This window comes from Physcomitrium patens, chromosome 17, assembly GCF_059467195.1.
Source record: "Physcomitrium patens ecotype Gransden chromosome 17, ASM5946719v1, whole genome shotgun sequence".
NCBI lineage: Eukaryota > Viridiplantae > Streptophyta > Bryopsida > Funariales > Funariaceae > Physcomitrium > Physcomitrium patens.
The window spans coordinates 6,065,001-6,084,630 of NC_143426.1; the positions used below are offsets into that span (position 1 = coordinate 6,065,001).

General features: G+C 38.3%; 3 protein-coding genes across 21 annotated transcripts; 2 read left to right on the plus strand and 1 right to left on the minus strand.

Moving 5' to 3' along the window:
• The first annotated feature begins 1,105 nt into the window (after positions 1-1,105).
• On the plus strand, positions 1,106-5,697 carry LOC112294681 (serine carboxypeptidase 24). The gene is made up of 10 exons (XM_024545411.2): positions 1,106-1,763; positions 2,279-2,386; positions 2,546-2,641; positions 2,819-2,911; positions 3,308-3,390; positions 3,513-3,803; positions 3,949-4,082; positions 4,450-4,539; positions 4,721-4,826; positions 5,069-5,697. The coding sequence occupies exons 1-10, from the start codon at positions 1,487-1,489 to the stop codon at positions 5,213-5,215; spliced, it is 1,425 nt and encodes a 474-aa protein (XP_024401179.1). The 5' UTR covers positions 1,106-1,486; the 3' UTR covers positions 5,216-5,697.
• A 949-nt stretch (positions 5,698-6,646) lies between these two features.
• LOC112294680 (uncharacterized) lies at positions 6,647-10,566 on the plus strand. 3 transcript variants are annotated; one of them, XM_073540018.2, is made up of 3 exons: positions 6,647-7,149; positions 7,897-8,281; positions 8,615-10,566. In XM_073540018.2, exons 2-3 carry the CDS (start codon positions 8,085-8,087, stop codon positions 9,510-9,512), a joined length of 1,095 nt encoding a protein of 364 aa, XP_073396119.1. In that variant the 5' UTR covers positions 6,647-7,149; positions 7,897-8,084; the 3' UTR covers positions 9,513-10,566. The 3 variants fall into 3 exon arrangements, with proteins under 3 accessions (XP_073396119.1, XP_024401178.1, XP_024401177.1); XM_024545410.3 differs by having other exon boundaries at positions 7,017-7,149; positions 7,711-8,281; XM_024545409.3 differs by lacking the exon at positions 6,647-7,149 and having other exon boundaries at positions 7,269-8,281.
• A 3,582-nt stretch (positions 10,567-14,148) lies between these two features.
• On the minus strand, positions 14,149-17,859 carry LOC112294057 (uncharacterized). 17 transcript variants are annotated; one of them, XM_090243622.1, is made up of 5 exons: positions 17,675-17,856; positions 17,057-17,096; positions 15,975-16,137; positions 15,338-15,462; positions 14,149-15,134 (listed from the first exon to the last, which is right to left on the minus strand). In XM_090243622.1, exons 4-5 carry the CDS (start codon positions 15,449-15,451, stop codon positions 14,772-14,774), a joined length of 477 nt encoding a protein of 158 aa, XP_090099748.1. In that variant the 5' UTR covers positions 15,452-15,462; positions 15,975-16,137; positions 17,057-17,096; positions 17,675-17,856; the 3' UTR covers positions 14,149-14,771. The 17 variants fall into 17 exon arrangements, with proteins under 17 accessions (XP_090099748.1, XP_090099740.1, XP_090099741.1 ...); XM_090243614.1 differs by having other exon boundaries at positions 15,975-16,883; positions 17,675-17,690; XM_090243615.1 differs by lacking the exon at positions 17,675-17,856 and adding an exon at positions 17,241-17,449 and having other exon boundaries at positions 15,975-16,873.
• Positions 17,860-19,630: the final 1,771 nt, after the last annotated feature.

Here is a 19,630-nt window from a genome sequence, read left to right on the forward strand (position 1 = left end):
CTGCAGGTGCTTCAATGCATCTAATGGATGAAATTACAAATATTCCCACAAAATCTGTGATTTGAGCTGTATAACAGCATTTTGTCATATTTGCATGCAAATGATGATGGTTGAAAACAAGTTATAATGTCTGAATGAGAGGATTCATTTAATTAACTAATTAAAACTAATATTCACAAAATAAAAATAGTACATTATTCATATATGTCTCTCTCTACATATACATATAAGTACATGCGAGATACAATTGATCAAAGTAGTAATTTGCAAATCATCAGTTATAACATTTCTTATACAAAAGCATGCATCTCCCATTTTTAATAATAACATTATATATTTTTTATTCTTGAAAACGAGGAAATAAAAATCATGTATACAAAAGCCTACACATATACAGAAGGTCAAAATTATACAAAGTAAAGACATCTCATCATCTAATTATGTACCAATTCACAGCTTAGATGTATCAACCAAAAAGCAAATAAAACTGCCAACAAGCATAATATACGGTTTCCAATTATTTACCTTCATAGATGAATAGAAATAATACTTAAAAAGCACCGTTTTGCACAAACCCATGTAGCGTCTTCTTGTGAAAAAAATATCGCTTTTTAGTACACAATACAAGTGTCACTTATTTTGAAAAAAATAATAATAAAAATAAAATTAGAGGGCTCTTTAAGAGGAAGCAACTCACTTGTTCAATGCAGAAGCATTCGCCGCATTCTGTCCCGGTCAACACTAGTTTCAACATCCCCCAATTGGCACGAAGGCATTCCGAATTGATATCGCCCTCACTATTTAATGCAAACAGTATTTAATGCAGAGGGGGAAAGCGGGAGGGAGGGTCCAGCACAAAGAGTATAGAGGACGGGACCAAATATCATCCGCCAGGGGACGTGACGGCGGCAGCCAGATCTGACGCCAGTTGCCGCAACACCCATCCGCGAGGGAGCGAGTCAGGGACGAGGTGAAGAGCTGCTGATGGTGCGTCGCGCGTGTTGCCTCGGCGGCCTGCGAGGACGCGAGTCGCCCCTCAGCTTCGACCTGTCCCCACCCCATCGCGTGCTATTAAATAGCGCCTCTTCGCTAATGTGCCAGTGCCCGCGACCACCACCTATCGCCTTGTGACACGGCCGATTGTCTCTCCAAGGAAGCGAGATCGCCGCGCTCTGGCAGGTCATTCATCCCTTGAGTTAAATCCGTTGTATTGTGGAGTCGACGACGACGAGCTCTGTTCATTGCGCGTTGCGTAACCTCACGCTGATTCGCGCTGGTCATCTGCTGTTGCTGTTGTTGTAGTCGTTGTTAGTTGGAGTAGGCAGACGTCACGAGAGAGGGGGTTGGGCTTGGCGCAGATCTAGACTGGAATGCCGATCCCACCCAGCCTCGCACTTGGATTGTGGTGGTGTATGGGATTCTGAGGTGGGGGTGGTGAGGTGAGGTGCTTCGTTTGTGGGCTGAGGGAATTGCCGAGACTGAGTTCATGGAAGGCAAAATGTGGAATTTGTTGTGGACTCTGGCGGTGGTGGTGGTGTCGGTCAGTGGAGCTGTGGAGGGGAAGCAAGTAAGCGAGAAGGAGAATTGGATACAGAGGGCGGCGGATCAGGTGAAGTGGCTCCCCGGGCAGCCGCCCGTAGTGTTGAACCAGTGGGCGGGGTATGTGAATGTTGGGGAAGATGTTGGCCGGTACTTGTTTTACTTCTTGAGCGAGTCGCCGAAGAACGCGAGTGGCAAGCCGCTGGTGCTGTGGTTGAATGGAGGTACATCGCTTCACGCATTCCTGCTAGTGAATACACCCGGACAATGCAGTTGAGTCCACGATCGAACGGACGTTGTGGCTATGAGTCGCTACTCATGACGATGTGAAGTGAATTGCGGTGATATGGTTATGATCTCTTCTGAGGGTGCTTCAGACTGTAATGTAGTGTGATGCTGTGAGAGATACAATGCTGCGATTGAGCTGTCGAAGCTTCACGGTTTTCCTTAGGATTTTGGCACAATGTGGGAGTCGGTGGTTCGCGACACGCCGCATTGTCCTCTCTCCACAAAACTGTCCAATTGCAATGGGCACAGCAGTATAGGGGATATGTGTGTTCTTGACGATGGATGAGAAAGTGAGACACTACAATCGAAAAACGTTCTATTGTGGCCCTGTTGGCGATGTTTAAGCGATTGTGGAGCCCGATGCTATGACACGGCTTTGGATTGATCATGCGTAGTCCAAATTTTGGATTTATGGCATGTGTTTATGTGGTTTCGTTGTGCTTGAGTGCAGGTCCCGGATGTTCGTCATTGGGCGTAGGATGGGCGCTAGAGATGGGTCCCTTTCGCGTGCGAGAGAATGGCACCGGCCTCGAAACCAACACACATTCCTGGGTTCGATGTAATCTGGCATACCTTCACATTGCCATGAATGAACTCTGCTGCGATTGCCAAAACGTTCGTACCCGCAGAAATGTGTGATAGTTGGGAAAGATTAATCCAGACTTCATCTTCACTTGGAAGTTTCATGGTCGCACTTACAATGTGATCCTGTTTGCAGATGCTAATGTCTTGTTTTTGGAAACCCCTGTTGGTGTTGGCTTTTCTTACTCTGACGACCCAAAGGAGAATCATTCTAGCGGTGATTCGATTACTGGTAATTCTATTTACAGCCCCAAAACCTGAGATCAAATTCTGTGTGCTGTTATTTAATTTGGAATAGAGCACTGTACTGAGGTATGAAGTGCTTTTGCTGGATTTTCGCTCATTTTCACAAGGACATGTTATGTCTGTTGTTGTCTGAATGCTCATTTGTCTTGCAAAATGGTTGCAGCTGAAGACAATTATATGTTTTTGTTGAGGTGGTTGGATCGGTTTCCTGAATACAAGGACAGAGATCTCTATATCACGGGAGAAAGCTATGCCGGTAGGTTCTATGTCTTGTGTTAGATGAACCACTGTGACTGATGGGCACATTTCCTTCGGGTGCGGGAGTCACGCATTCTGAGGCGAGCTACAAGCTTTTAGCGATATAAGTGCGAAGAGAGACATGCCTGTCTGTACAAAATGACTTTGTTGTGAGACAAAACATTGTGCAGTTCCACCTTCCTCTTTTTCCTGTATTTTTTGAAGCTACGAAGATAGTAGTGGCTGTAACTCGTTATGGACGGATCAGATTAAGAATGCTCACGGAAATAATCGCTTTAGGATACACATGACGCAGTCGTTTTTTGGGTTTTGTTTTGTTTCGTTCTGCGTGTGTGTAGCATAGCTTGCATCCAGCAAAGTTTATTTCTCTAACATTCCTGTCCGTCATTTGTAGGTCACTATATCCCTCAATTGGCTTCACTGATTCACCAACGTAATAGAGACTCTGAACAGAAAATCAATCTAAAGGGCATGATGGTACGTACTATATTTTAAGTAGTTTACAGAAGGATTTGCAAGGTTCCATATACTTCTACCGCATTATTCATACTTCCACTCATTAACCTTCGTCAGACTAAATCTGTACTCACTTTCCGCAGGTGGGAAACCCATCGACTGACCAGTACTACGACAGTATAGGCACCATTGATTTCTGGCTAGCTCATTCTATGATTTCTCCTCAGACTCACGACCAGTTCATGAAGGTTTGTAACTTCACCAATTGCTGTTCGCCCCAATGCAACGAGGTGTATAACTATGCTCAGCAAGTGGAGATTGGTGGCATTGATTATTACGCCATCAATGCGCTTGCATGTAATACCGACCAAAATGGCAATCCACTGCGAAGAAGACTTTCCCAGGCCTTTAAAGCCACGACAAAGAACAATCCAGTACGTGACCAATTTTGTCCATGTACTTTCCGTTCCTTTTCTATAACCTGTTACTTGTGTGTGTGTGCGTGTGTACACATACATACATTCACACAGATGGCTGTGCACTTCAAGATATTAACCGATTGATTCGGGTGGGGTGCAGTTTCTTGGGTTTAGAGCTGGATATGATCCTTGTGTGTCAAACAGTCCTGAGATATATTTCAACAGGAAAGATGTACAGGAGGCACTTCATGCAAATGTGTCCGGTGAAATACCATACAACTGGACATCATGCAGGTGATTGTTTCCCTTCCGTTTTAGTGTTCGATACTCAATATTTTCTGTAGATTGTCTGATCATTCATAGTAAGTTAACCGCTGAAAGGTTCAGCGTAATTTCCATCAGTTGCGATTCTTCAAGCCTGGTTTCAGATTCAATGACTCACGTGTGCGTGTAGAGCATATTATGAGTATGATGTTACTTGTCGAAACTATTGTTAACATCAGCAGACTCAAAATATTACGTCGGTGCGGGGAAAGTAACACCAACACGAGACCATGTCTTAAGCACTAGTAGGGACGGTAGAGTCGGAGTCAGCTATGTGGATCACTTCTTCCCATGTGTTGAAATATACTTTATCTCATTCTTCAAATTGGCATTACAGCATGGACTTGAGCTGGACGGATTCAGCCACCACAGTTCTTCCTTTGTGGGAGGAACTTATTGCAGCGGGCTACAAGATCTGGATTTACAGGTCTAATTCAATCTCTTCACCCAGTTGTGGATTTTATTTATTTATTTTATTTTATTTTATTCCAATCTCCAAATCATTAGATGGGACGTTGAGAGGTCCAGTATTTGTTATTGAAATTATAATATATAGGTCGTTGCACCCTACGCCTCTCAATTCTTTTATTCTACCAACATGTGTGCAGTGGAGATAACGACGCTGTTGTGCCGGTGACTGGGACTATATATGCCATTGAATCCTTGAACTTGCCAATCACCAACCGTTGGTATGCTTGGTATCATAAAACACAGGTAGTGTACCTTCTTTTCTACAGTATCGATTTCGATTTTTGAGTTTTTTTTAAAGATCATAGTTAATGACCGATCTCGAATCATGGAAGTTTTAGTACTTCTTGTGTAGGATTTCAGTTCCCCCAACCCTTGTCTCTGTTACCCAATTGCAACCTTAGCACCCCCATGTCAAACTCGATTTCTTAACATGAACTTATAATGCTGTCTTAAGTTTTCTCTTTGTTCATTTTTGCTGGAAACAGGTAGCAGGCCGCACCCAGTGGTACAAAGGAGTGACGTTTGCGACAGTTCGCGGTGCGGGGCACGAGGTTGCTGTCACGCAGCCAGGGAGGTTTTTAGCCCTCTTCAAGTATTTTTTGGCAGGAACAGAGCTACCTCCTGACCCATAAACTCAATTCATTCGATTGCTCCCGTGTTTTTAAACCCGCGTGAAGACCTGAGATTATGTTTTGGAAAGCGGTGAGAGCACTTATGAAATGAGTGCTGCACCATGCAGTTGTGATTTGTTACTGAACTCCCTTGTTAACCGAGGTTGCTGCTGAAGCTTCGTAGATGCTGATGAGCACTGGAAGTTTTATTCCGAGTTCATTTCATGCACTGGCTTCATCATTAACCTATGGTTCAGTTTGTGAGAAAAATAGAATCCGCTCTATCCAAAGGGGATAGCCATTGTTAGATGGGACATTGCCATGCTTGAATAGGCATTAGCTAGGCTTTTCACAAATTCTTGTACTCTGGAATTCTTCTTTTATGCTGAAACAATTGAGCCTTGTAGGTGGTTTTTGCCACCACTGTTTTGTTTTGTTGTGGTGAGGCAAGGCGTGCAAGTTCTCATGCAGTAAAGTGTTGAGCTGAACTTTTGTTTGAAAAATGCATCCATCTTACAGTTGTTCAGACAACCTTACATTGTGGAGATGCCAGCTTGTAGGTCCGTGTTAATCCAGACTAATTTCTCTTCAATTTTTAACTGCCACAGTGCGTGAGAACTGGCATATGCTTCTTTCTTTTGTTGATGGTCACACCATGCTTACACCTCCTTTTACTCCATTTATAGCTTATGTCGAACCTTCTCTTTTATTTCCAGGACCTCACCTGGATAAGAGAAGCGAACAATGTGCCAGTGGTTTATGCTTGTCCAGTACATGTTTATAGCTACATCTATCTATACTAATCGACAATGCACCATACAAGCTGCAGACTACATGAAAGACTTGGACTTGATAACTTGGATTGAAGAAAGGAATTTGTGTTGATTTATTCTAGTGAGTATTAAGTGCTAGAATTTGGTGAAAGTCGCCAAATGTTAGTATTTGGTTGTTCGATTAACTAGTGTAATTGAACCTTCGGTGTTAGTACTCATAGCATGTTCTTCTCACGCATTGAAGGTATCTCAGCATTTCAAATTAGTCCAGGGACATGGTGGCAAATTTCAATGATTAGATCAAGCTTTCAAAGTAACCTGAAGTACCAACCTACTGTACACTAATATTATTACACCTTCATACTGAATTTGTATAAGTATGGTATAAGTATGTTTTCAGCGCTGTATCCTAGCTCAGTATTGATGCTCAGTGCATCACTATTCTGAACGCAACCCTTCAAACTCACCTAAAGTTGGGGGCTTAGTTTGGAGGAAGTGATGGAAACCTAGCAAATCAGGTGTGGGAATTCAAGTCCCAACATATGCACTGTCATGTGATACTTTAAGCACACTTTTCAGTCACAGTTCAAACGTCACAAATTCCACATTATGGATTAGATCGTGGAAGTCAGACTGGATGGGACTGTGTTCACTGAGAGTGTTCACTTTTGCGAGGCTTTTCTCTGCTGCGACGAGAAGCTTTGGATGGACCAACTTAAGAAACAGTTTCCGATGCGGAAGCTTCGAATCACTTCTCACTAATTGACAGGGGTAGATCGTAGCGGAAACAGAAGTGCTGTAGCAGGGTGAAATTTAGAGATTCTTACTTAGTGGTCGGTGCTGGGATTTCAGCCGATAAGTATGTGATCTAAGGTCTTCTTCCCCACATTCTTCTGAATTCTGAAAAGCTTGCAGCTGGGGCAGCGGAGGGTCACATTGGCACTTTGATTACACAATGATCTGAGGAGAGGTCTGCGAGCACTCACTAAATGCTCGATTATTGCAACCCAGATGTGAAGTTGGGGCAGGGCGAGCGCTTTGGGTTCCGAATGAGGGAGGTTGGAACATAGTTTTCTTTTTGTCTTTTTCTTTTTTGACACAGCCGGGGTATACCCTATGCATTGACTAGTGGGGGAGTTGGAACGGAGTTTTGATGTGCGGACCATCCACACTGTGAAATCGGTATGTGCTCTATATTCCAGCATTTGCTTTGTCGCTTCCAGGAACCTTCTCTGTACTCAATGGAATCTAAAATTTGACCAGGTGTGAAATAGGGCACAATCCGTATGCTTGTGGGGCATTCCTAAGTCCAACTTCTCGATTCTCAAAGGTGTTCCCATGTATAGATGGCAGGCTAAAATGTTTGATTCTCGTCGTGCACCAATCCCTTTTTCTCCCCTCTAGTTGCATTAGCTTCTCACAGTGTTTCAGTAGCTCTTTCTAACTACCTTTTTCTTCACAGCAATTGTTTCCAGCTTTGAAAAGATCGGGGAGGGTCTGTAATGAGTCGTAAATGGAGTCCTAGACTTTGACGTTTTTTGAGGTGCCACTATTGAGAATTTGTCTAACCGGTTTCTATAGTGTTAAATTGATTACCTCGAAATTGCTATTGATCAATCGTGCTGTGAGCTTAGTACTTTTGCAGTGTTATTTGCAATTTTTATGAGAGTATTGTTAGAGAGTGAGCTTTGCTACAGTGTATAAACTTGTTTTGCACTTTGATCATTCATGTATTTCCGACAGATAGAGAAGAGAATCAACTGATGCAGCATCTCAGATCTAATTCATTATTTTTAAGTAGATCTGTGGAGATTGCCATGACAAGCATGAGCTCAAGTGGTTCTAGTCTAACAATTCAGGGGACAAAATCTCGAGCTCTATTTGTGGCAGTCATTTCGTTTTACATAACTCAGTCCGCTGCAATAACAGATGTGTACAACAGCACCCTGTTGAACCAGCCTGGAGTAGTTGGGGTTTGGAGATGGAACGGCAAGGATAAGTACAGGCCTCCCTCCGACTTCCGCGATGAAACCGCCCGCAATTTCTACAATCTCTGGCCAGAAGACAACGACGACTATCCCTTCAGGTTTCCTTGCGAGGACAGGAAATCCAGGCTGATGCTGAGTAATTTCACCTACTCCATGAATGAAGGTCTCGTGCAATCCCTGTTATACCATGATCTCGGCATAGTCGATCAATATCGACCGTACTGGCGAAGACCTACGACTTCCTGCTTTGGTTGTGCAACAAATTTGGTGGGATATCCTGCCATATACTGCGAGCGTGGTGATCTTACCTACCTATATTACTACAGGTAGAGGATTGTTGACTCTTTGACCATGTCTTGGTTTGCTATCTGTACTGCGCAGTCACGTCACTATGGGTTTTATTTCTATCTCAGACTCATGAATGCGTTCTGCTGCAGATATTTATTTTTGCCAGTAAAAACAGATGTATCATGGAGTGATCTAATTAAACACGCAAATAAAGCATGCAACTTGGTAATGTAGTTTTCCTGTTGCCAAGTGTGGGAAGGTTGGTCATGTCTTACATTGTTTGTATTAGAGCATTCCTCTAGACTCTCAAAGAGTGAGTGTACCGTAGACATCTGGCTTGATCATATCACCTCGATTGTTGAATATATCAGGGCAAAGAAGACGGTGTTCCAGGGTGTGATTTTCGGCGTCATCATGGTGGTCGTCCTGCAAATTGCATTTGTCACAATTTGTCTAGTTATCCCTTTTTATCTACTACACCGATCACGATCGGAGGGCCAAACCAGGGTCGTAGCTCGCAGTACAGCAAAGCATCTGAAAGACCTTACATGGGGTGGTACATGTGTTGAGTATTTGCATCTCATAACTCTGGGAGCGGCGGGCTACCTTTTAGTTGAAGGCTTCGGCCACAGCGATCCCCACAACTGGCGAGCTTCGATAATGAATACCTTGGCGTACTACTACCGGGTGCAGACAGCTTGTGCATTCGTGTCTTCCTTTCTGCGTCAGTGCGCTAACAGCATGAAGTTGATCTCTGATGGGGAAGGCTTTAAGACAAGCTCCCACGACAAGCACAGGGAAACGCTCATTGGCCAAGTGGTGGTCTGCATAATTATGGTGGAATACTTGTACTTGACCGACGAGCTCTATATGGAATTTATGATCCAAGTAGTGCTTGGTGTTGTCACCGTTGCTGTCACATTTTCAATGAGCGTTGTCATTTTTGTCGGCGGCAAATCGTTAAGGTACATCGTGAAAACTCTTTTGAATAAAAAAAAATCTCAAGTTGCCTTCACGATGGGCCATGATCCAGCTGCAGGTTCACAAACTTCTCCCAGCAACTCGGCTCCGTCGCCGGCCCCCGATCCAGTCGCAGGATGTCCACAAACTCCACCCAGCAACTCGACTACATCGCCAGCCCCTGATCCATCCGCAGCGTTTCCACAAATCCCACCTAGAAGCTCGACTACGTCACCAGCCCCCGATCCAGCCGCAGGATGTCCAAAAGCTCAACTAGGCGTCTCCACTCCGTCGCCGCCGGATCCATAAACGTTACTACGATTAAACTGGATTATGAGAGGAATAATAATATTGCCATAATCTAGGGGGGGGGGGATATATTTTAGAGCTTTACTGTCCTCATTCCAGCACACTTGGTCCCCTCATATCCACCTTTCAGAGCCATGACATGCATTTGTGAAAGATGCCTTTCTTGCTCGAGTTCGCTCTTTCGTAAGATGACCGATAGAAGCGCTACAATGAATTAGACAGGGAAAATTCTTACCAGAACAACGGCAACACTGTGATCCAGAACAAAGGCAGGGAACCACAACTAGTTTTTTTTCGACTTTGACATCTGGGTAAAATATCTCAAGAATTGAATCAAGAATGCCTTAGACGACTTCCTTGCTATTCGGCTGGGCAGCTTGGAATCGTGGGTGGATCATGGGGATGGATTCGCCACAGCTCTGGTGATCAAGGTCTACGACCTTAATTCACAACCAGAGTGAATAAACCATGGTGCACTCGGACACCCAGAATATGAATAGGCCAGGACAACAATCACTCCAACGCACCAATGCCACAGAAGTGCTCTCGTAAGGACTCCAATTTTCTTCATGAATAACCACACAACATAAGCAATACTGTTCAGCGAATCAGGGCGACCCTACAGCACTACAGATTTACTCACCATGAAATGATCCCCAGGGGCGCTTGGCGACGTGGCTATGCATCTGAACGGTCAAAGTTCCTATTCCATCGATTATATCTCAAAAGCGGCACTGAATACAGCGGAAAGTCGTCCAGATTTCATCGATTCGTCAGGCAGGATCGGCTGTATTAGAAGGTTCTTACGCGTCAGATGACTATCTAAACTTGGCAGTCTGTTTGTAGAGACCTCATCTGGGCTTGAATTAGGGGAACTGTGCACGTTGTTCCAGTTGGATCAGGTCCGCCACTGCAATCACAGACTCCTCCAGATCGGGTCCGTCAGTACCCAGGCAGTTCCTCGCGTTAGTTGCGGCTCAGCGAGGGTCATGCTGCAGCTCACAAATGTATCATTGCATGAATGGCTTCGCTCAGATCTTGTTTGTGTCGACAACCATCGCGTCGACGCTGAATGGCGGCTTTTTCCATGAATCCTCCGCCATTTGTACAGACTTTTGCTAGATTTCTAGTGGTATTTGAAGGCTTGAAACTTGATGACATACTATCAAGGGCTGAAAAAAAATAGTATATTGCTTAATAAATTAGTACTATTCTTTTGGCTGTAGAAAATGAGGGAATTGGTGAAAAGAATAAAAAATCAATGTTTGTATTAAGAAGATAGTATTAACTAAAAGCAATATAAGTCCTTATTTTTATGTCTTAGGTTCAATTAGTTGAAGATTGTAACTTTAATTTTATTTTACAAAGTGGGTTTTGAGCGTGATATACCTACAAGGTAAGTCAGACAGGAAGTCATGTCAGAAATTGATTTATAGGTTTACTTGACTATTTTTTTGGTTATAAAATATTAATAATTAACAAAGAGTCTTATTGAACCTTACAATTGACTATTGCTAACTTGTAAGAATTTTAAATTCTAAAAGATTAAATCCAAATTCCAAAATATAATTATGTTAAACAAAATCATAATATAAAACTTGCAAAACTATAATCATTTCTAAGAGTCTTGTTCAATTCTAGATTTAAAATTTTGAATGTTGAATAAAGTTTTAAACACTAATTTTAATTCTGAAAGATTTCATGTAAATATTTTTTAATTATATATTTGAAAAATTAAAAATTAAAAGAGTTAAGGCAGAAAAAATAACATCCATCCATAATTTAGTATTTATTATTTATAATAAGTATACACTATCATTTCCAATATTAATAATTACAATATTCAAAGCTTAGATACCTCTTTAATTAAAAATCAAAGCATCATAATAAATTTTTATAATTGCTAAGCTATTATATTTTTTGATGTAAAAATTATAACTACAAAAAATATCAAAAATTATATAAAATGTATTTTATCTTAAAAATTAAATTTTGATTTTGATTTTTTATTGTTTTTATTTTCTATAAGAAAACCACTAGATGGACACCTTTTTTTTTACTACATGGACATCCCTAGTGCCATGCTCCCCTTCATACACACCTCTGTAAAAATAACTAGTTTTGAATTTAAGTCATGATTCTTGGTATATTTATTTTCTTTAATATCAAAAATTTGATATTATCCATCTATATTTTATGGTTCTATGTTATTTCAGCCTTGATTTTTTTGTCCTTGCAAACTTTTGTCAAATCAAAATTTTAAATTATAAATACATCTTTTAAATTTGTTATAAATTACGTATTTTAAGATATTTATTAAAAAATACACCTAAACCCATTTAAAAAAATAAAAATACATTTAAATACAGATTTTTAGTACCTTAAAGCTATTCAAAAATTACAACTCCAAATTCTTATATTCTGATATTTATTTTAACAAAACATTATCCCTGTGGGGTCTTTATTATCACAAAATTATGTATACACAAATGTGGGTAAAATGGAAGCATCAAAAGGTACACATTTCTTTTCTCAAATAAACTTCAAAATGTAGAAATAATAAAAGTTATAAAGAATTTCAATGAGTTTTTGTTTTATATTAACTGGTATATTATTAAATAATTGATTATGAGGTTTGAATAAAGTTAAAGCATTATTACTTTTTAAAAGTAAAAAAGAAAAAAATATTCAAAAATAAATCAAATTAAATAATATTTTTAAGTAAATAAGAGTACTAAAACTCTGAAACAAAGATTGAATTACAATAAATAAATTAAAAATCAAAAAAGGAAAATTATTTAGAATATGCAAGTTAAAACAACAGATAATAAGTATTGTTGAAATATTATACAAAATTTAAATATAAAATTTCATATCTTGTATTGGATTTGAAACCTTTTTTTATAAAAATTCATTATACATGTAATTTTATGTTTGATTTCTTATTCTTATATAATTTTTTTCTTGAGTATAGCATTGTTTGTTTACCTATATGTATTTGTTGATGAATTTTGCATATATTTTAAACATATACAATGACAAATATACAACAAATGCCAATATTGTTGTTAGAATATTAAATGTATTTGTAGAGGCTTTTCTTGCTAATTAATGAGTACATTTTGTTTTACATATTAATATTTTCAAAGAAATTTTTATTTAGTATAGTATATATATATATATATATATATATATATATATTTAATTTATATTGTAAATATTATAGAATAGAAAAAATTATATAGTCTTTTTCTTAAGCTTCTATTATCCATCTATATTTATAGAAATAAATATAGAATTCAAAAAATATTCATATATAAATATATATATATATATATTTTTCAATAGTATTAGTACTATTTAATAAGTTATAGTAGATAGCTTGTTTCTAATAAAATAAAGTAGATAGGTATGTTTCTTCTACATACATAAAAGTATTATTAGCATGGTTCCAGTTTCTATTATAGTAAACTTCATCAAATATATTGTGCTAAATGTAATAGACATCTATCTATTGTATTCTATAAATGTAACATTTTATTAGATGTAATTGTACTTATAAATTTTGTAAGTTTTGAAATTATCTTTTTGATATTGTAATATAGTTTTTAGCTTTGAAGTACATAAATTTATAATATGACTTAAAACTTTGCATTTATAGGCTTCAATAATTGAAGACTTTTGCACGAATTGATAGAAATAGATGACAAATAAAGAGTATTATGTACCAAAACATATTCTTTTATACCAAGATAATTATTTAAATTCTTCCACAATGTTTTTGTTTAGAAACACATTAATTTTGTGCCTAGATCTTAAAAATTTCATTGTAACATGCATAATTTGTATTATATAATTATGTACTATAAACATTGTTAATATATATATATATATATATATATATATTTAAAAATACCGTGTGTGTTCAATCTACAATACTAAACTTTTATAGGACTCTATGATGTATCTTGGTTTCTAAATATTGCATGGTCTTTTATCTTCTCTATCACTTGATTGAAACTTTAGAAGATTATTCCCAATTCCTTGTAATTTTTTTCTTTATACTAGATATTGATTCCAAATAATAGGAAAGTTAACCTTTGACATGTGATATTTTGTATTACATATCTATAATAAAGAAGCGATAAGTTAAAAGAAATTGAGATGTTCTAATTTTTATGATTAATTACATAACGTTTTTTTGAAAGGTTTTTAAATTAATAAGTTTTAACAATATAATATATATATTTTTTATAAATATATACTTAAGAAAAAAATACATGTACTAAAAGAGTTTTAGAATTGGAATTCTTAAAGAATATGAAAAATCAATATGAATAATGGCTAATTTTTTTAATATTAAGATTATGATTCAAAACTATTCTAGCTTTAAAAAAAGATTGAATGCAAAAAAAGATGTGAAATGAAGAATAAAAAATAATAAGATGTAAACAATGAGAAAAATTTACAATGACAAGGACAATAGAATCATTCCACACTCAATATATTGTTGTTGAAGTTAAACACCAATGACAAAGATGCATGTACAGATAGGACAGTAGTTTCAGTATGTTACTATTGCAGTAATATGGCAATAACCAAACATGTATGTATAGTTATAGATAGGACAATGATATTTTAATTGTTTAAATGATTTGTGAAGATGATGTTATGGAGGTAAAGGATCCACTGAAGTACAACTTTGATATGACACTGCAGAGAGACATACGCTAAATACTAGCGAACTCACATAGTTACAATATTAAAAACAAGAACTACCGGCATCGAAGGCTGGTACCGTCATGTTGACGTGAGATGGCTCACATCTTCTGTGTCATAATGTCTTAGCATCGGGGATTCTAATAACTAAGCATTAACATAAAATGGAAAGATTCCGAAAAAAACACAAGACAATATGAGGTATATCTTCATACCCGCCACTCAATTAGGCAAGGATATTTGAAGCTCGTGCCTTCAACCAAATGCACGCACTTTGTCTTCTGAAGCCAACCATCACCTCCATAACATTTATATTATTAAGTATACTTCGTAGAAGAGAGAACACTATCTGCAACAAAAGTTCCTAGAGTCGAGCCAATTGGCGAGCAGCCTCCTCGCCAGGTGGTATCCAACAGGGTGTAATTTAATTATCATCACTCAACTGCTATGGGACGGCGAGGATGATATATACAGAAGTAAAGACGTTGTCTTGTCAAAAAGCATCTCTTCGTGTACACGATGCATTTCGAAGCAGAGGAGCTAATAACTCCAGAGGCCCAGATTTTGAACGAACAAGGCAGATCCTGTTACTACAAGGGCGGCAAAAATGGGTGGCACTGCGAAATCCATTCCTGATTTTCTGAACATGTTAGCAGGAACACAAAGACCATCCCGAGGACCATCAAGTGGCAATCGAAAACATTGTCGACAAGATGGCGAAGCTTTGTTACTTTGTAACGAGCACGCCTCGGCTATCTCAATATGAGGAGAAATGGCATTACTAAAACCCATCTCCAGGCTGAGTGCAGCTACAGTCACAGTTGCTGCAAGCACCAATGTCCAGAAAATAGTGTGTAGGAACAAAGTCCGGCTTGCCAACTTCCGCACAAAGAAGACCGCTGTCTGACAACAACACATGTTTCAGGATCACGGATAAGCGCACTGCAAAACTTGCATAGATCAAATGAACTGTACTTAATGTGAAGAACAGAAAACACAAAATATAAATCGAATTTTTTGTGCGACTGTAACAATATGCTTGTGCACGGTACTTTTCGTAGGTTTGAGCTTTTGCTTGAAACGAGTACAACGGATTACAAAAATACCTGACAATTCCGCCTTAGCATCACTGTAGGACCACATATATAATCGGCTACAAAGTTGTGTTGTTGAACAAAGGATATCATCCTATCAACTGTTCCTGGATATGGTAATGCCATGATACGCTTCCCTGTGACAACACAAGCAAGACATCTCAATAACTTCTGCAGAAACAAGAGCTTACCACTGGCGAATCCAAACCCTACAAGAGAATATGACTACACAAGGATTTTTCCAGTGCACTGGCTAGTGATCTGCACCTGCTTCTAAAAAAACTATTCTTCAACGATATTCAAACACTAAGCAGTGATAATAAATTACTTTAGAAAAACTTAACTTAAAACAAAAAGAGATAAAGACTCTCGCCGCAAGCAGAACACTAGACCTTGTTAATGGACATGCCACTCGAAAAACTTCTGGGTCTTTGTAGAGCCCCATGATTAAATAGACAGATATCTGCATTATTTAAACTAGGATAAAGAATTGGAGTATAGACCTTGAGAGGAACATTTATTTCAGTCATTCTTTCCAAATTCTCAAACGTGAGCTTTTCAAAATTAATAAAGATCCTCGCAAACAATAAAGAAGCCACGGAGAACTTCACCCCATACGCTTTCTCTAATACATAACTCAAAAGCATACCTGCTTTCTCAATCACAGCCACTCCTTTATGGCGATGACTATATCAGTTGTACATTTTTAAGTACAGCGAATTGTCAAGATACGTCGGAGGACCTACAATGTATCTCCAATATCATCAGCGTCTAATAAGTTCTTGCCACCCCATAAGGTATGGTACCTTCAACTGCTCATGGAGAACACATTTTATTAGAAAGGCGTAACCGCAGCATCAACATAACATAAGGATAGATACAAGAATTGCAATAATCAAGAAGGTAAGCCCAATCTACAAAACTCTCCACCACCGTCTGGTTTTCGATTTTTAATTAAAAAAACGCCTAAACTCTCGAAATGATAAATTGCTAGCTCAATATCATCCAATGACACACTACTCAACTTCACTACACTAAAATTCCAAAATAGACTTAAGATAGACACCTAGAGAAGCTCTAACCAAAATACAATTCAAGGAGACTAATAATTCTTCACGACGGTGTTCCAAAACCCTGGTTTATTGTAGCATATTGGAATACAAATAGCAAAAATGAGATTACAAGAAAATGGCAACCAAAACTCGTTCCAAAAAAGCACCAAATACAGTGGCAAGGCATAAGTAATTCATTACACGGAGCAAGCCGTGATAACCAAACACTGCACAACAAGAACTAATGAAGTGAATTCTGCGTACAAAAATAAAAATAAAGACAAACAAAAATTTCATAAACTCTATGTCCATGAGGAAGGGGTAAGGCCAAGAAAATGCAAAGGCTCGATTCCAAAGAAAAGCTCACTAAAACAACCAGGAAGGAAGACAGCTGTACTAATGCTGCCAAAAAGACACCAGAGTATCCACTTCGTAACGCCTGACTTAACAGGCTTCAGTCTCTACGTCGGCAGGAAACGCCTCCGCTTCACTTTCTCTACACACATCTTCACAATATTGCCGATAGGAAAGGACAAAAATCTCAATCAATTGATGAGAACTGAAAAATGTGACAGACGGTTAGAATGCCACGAACGAACCTGAAAACGGGAAACTAAGTACTGCACTGGACGGGGTGAAAGGGTGTCAAGCTAAAAACAGAAGAAATCGAAGGTAGTACCTCTGGCAAGAAAATGAACGCCAGGAAAGGACAGAATGGCCTGAAGACAATCCAAGGACACACAGTACCGTGTCAGGTACTCCTTGCACCTGAATGATACATAGCCAAAACCAGAACCAAACACATCGAGAAAACGTAAAAATAAAACTTCGAAGTTATGACTCGGCTCTCTGCTCTCACACACTTGAATCCTAAAATTCGAACTCTTCATACGATGACACTTTGGTTTCCTCGCCCGGAAAGTGCTGGCACGAACTCCAGTCATCCACGTTAACAATCCGAACTCTACTAAAATAATTCAAGAAGCAACCGCTCGCCTACCAGGGCCCCAAGACGCAAGTAAAGCTTCACGAGTTCAAAAACTAGAACAACTATAGCAATCAAATCCCGCTCAGAAAGAAAACGAAACCAGCATCGTTGCGTACATATATGTGCGTGTGTTTATATATATATAAACACACACATGAGCGCGAGCGCGCACGCTGAGAAAATTTAAATAGATAATTAATACGAAGTCCCGGAAAATTCGACAATCAATCACGCTTAACCCCCGCGACCTTGATAATGAAATTAAGCCTAACGCGAACCGCGACCTGTCACGAAAACTTAGAGCCTTACAGTGAGCTTTACCCGCTGCAGAGCGGAATGAAGCCGGCAACTCTGAATGTCCTCTCGAGAAGAACCTCGCTGAGCATTTAAAAGAAACGACGACGGCAAGGACCAGGCGTAGAGAAAATCGGACGTAAAAACGAGAGAGAGCGAGAGAGTGAGAGACACATAGATAGCTGTGGAGAAATTTGTATTTATTGAACAAGATGTGATTTGAGTAGCAACTAATAGATTTTTCTCATTTGCTTTAATGTTCGACTTTGTGCCAACACATGCATATTTATATTATGTGATTTGATGTAAAATGACATGTAGTATGATCAAGCATTCATGAACAAGTTTTTTTTAGAGATTTCAAAATAGTAAATGTGAGAACCAAATAAAAAATATACTTATATATATATATATATAAAGAGAGAGAGAGAGAGAGAGAATTTTAATTCATTATATATTTTTTGTGATGGAGGTGTTTATAATCAGAAGATAGTAATCCACATGTTTATGCATTCTTAAAACAAATTAAGCACCAATTCCGAATAAGATTTTCAAAATTTTAATAAAAAATCCAACCAAATTGATATTGTTAAAAATAAACACTGATACTGTAATCAGAACTTCTGAGTGAACCATTGACGTGCGGATTAAATCTTCAAATAAAATCAGTATGAATTCGTACATTCCGAAAATGATGTGTTTTTAACGTATTTCGTAAACCCCCCGAAGTTCCCAAGCTGCACAAGCAGGCCCCTTTTCGCTGCCACGTAGGATGAAAAGACACGTAGACTGCCAGCTAGGAATCTAAATGAGGTGACCGTGCGTGCACTACTTTCCATCCTACGTGGCAGTTTCATGCACGACACTAGCGTCGATCTGACCTGTCCAGATACAAACCGTCCCAACCCATACTCGTCGTTTAGATGTTTCATCCAGCTTCATCCACTTATTTCATTCGCTCGATGCTCGCTCCGTTGGAGTGAATCCGATTCTTAAGCATTGGTTTTCCCTCTTCCAAAATTGGATGACCATACACTTTGGTTTCTACTTAATATTATGTTGTTTGAGTATTTTTAAGGGTTACTTGTCCAAAATTGCAATCTTAAGAACTTACATTAGAGAGGCAAGGTTAGAAAATGTACCCAATTGGTACCATGGTAATTTTTCTTCTTCATTCATGAATGGATTTCAAGTAATTTTAACAAATGTTTTACATGCTTGTCCTTGTCCATATCCTCTTACTAAAATTAAAGCTTAGAGTTGAGGGGAGCAAAGGCCAAGGAAGCCTTGGCTAGTGTTGAGGAGGGATAAAACAAAAGAATAAGGAGAATCAATTAGGCAATATAGAGAAGGGCCAAAACACAGTATAAATTTACATTAATACTGTAAATATAATTGTTGAAGTTATGAAGTTACATAATAAATATGTATAAATGTTATCAAGATTAATATAAACAATGTGAGGTTAAATGCTAACTTCAACATTTAACCTCACATTGTTTATATTAATGTTGATTTTGCTTTGCCCATTGCTCATCGATAGTACATAAGTAGTGGGCGATGTAGAACCAAGACTAGTACTACATATTGTTGAAATCCATGTGCAAGAATAAAATGATTTGTTTGAGATACCATATAAGTATCTTCCTTATTAAATTGCATTGGAGGTATTAAAAAATGGATAAAGCAAAAGTTCAAAATATTTTAAATAAAATGAGCCTATGTGTGAAATTTCTAAAGAGTATTTCTTTTAAAAGAAGAAGGTAATAAGTTCGTTAATTTATTCTTAGTAATTTATCTTTAAAAGAAGATATTATTAGAACAATCTAATAACCGCTTTAAAATTCAAAAATTTAAGTGGATTTTGGAATGTTAGAATAAGTTTCAATCCACAAAAATAAAATTGGATTGGATGCACTCTTTCAGAAAATAATCTTCAACAAATTTTTCATCTTTGATGTTGTTTATTTA

Bases quoted from the DNA above. Each gene is read 5' to 3' on its own strand.
- LOC112294681 (XM_024545411.2), top strand. From the start codon at position 1,487: ATGGAAGGCAAAATGTGGAATTTGTTGTGGACTCTGGCGGTGGTGGTG. The intron at 2,642-2,818 runs GTAATTCTATTT...AAATGGTTGCAG, and splicing joins TAGCGGTGATTCGATTACTG to CTGAAGACAATTATATGTTT. The intron at 4,083-4,449 runs GTGATTGTTTCC...TTGGCATTACAG, and splicing joins TACAACTGGACATCATGCAG to CATGGACTTGAGCTGGACGG.
- LOC112294680 (XM_024545410.3), top strand. From the start codon at position 7,731: ATGCAGCATCTCAGATCTAATTCATTATTTTTAAGTAGATCTGTGGAG. The intron at 8,282-8,614 runs GTAGAGGATTGT...TGAATATATCAG, and splicing joins ACCTACCTATATTACTACAG to GGCAAAGAAGACGGTGTTCC.
- LOC112294057 (XM_090243621.1), bottom strand. From the start codon at position 15,451: ATGGCATTACCATATCCAGGAACAGTTGATAGGATGATATCCTTTGTT. The intron at 15,135-15,337 runs GTATTTTTGTAA...TGTTGTTGTCAG, and splicing joins TGCTAAGGCGGAATTGTCAG to ACAGCGGTCTTCTTTGTGCG.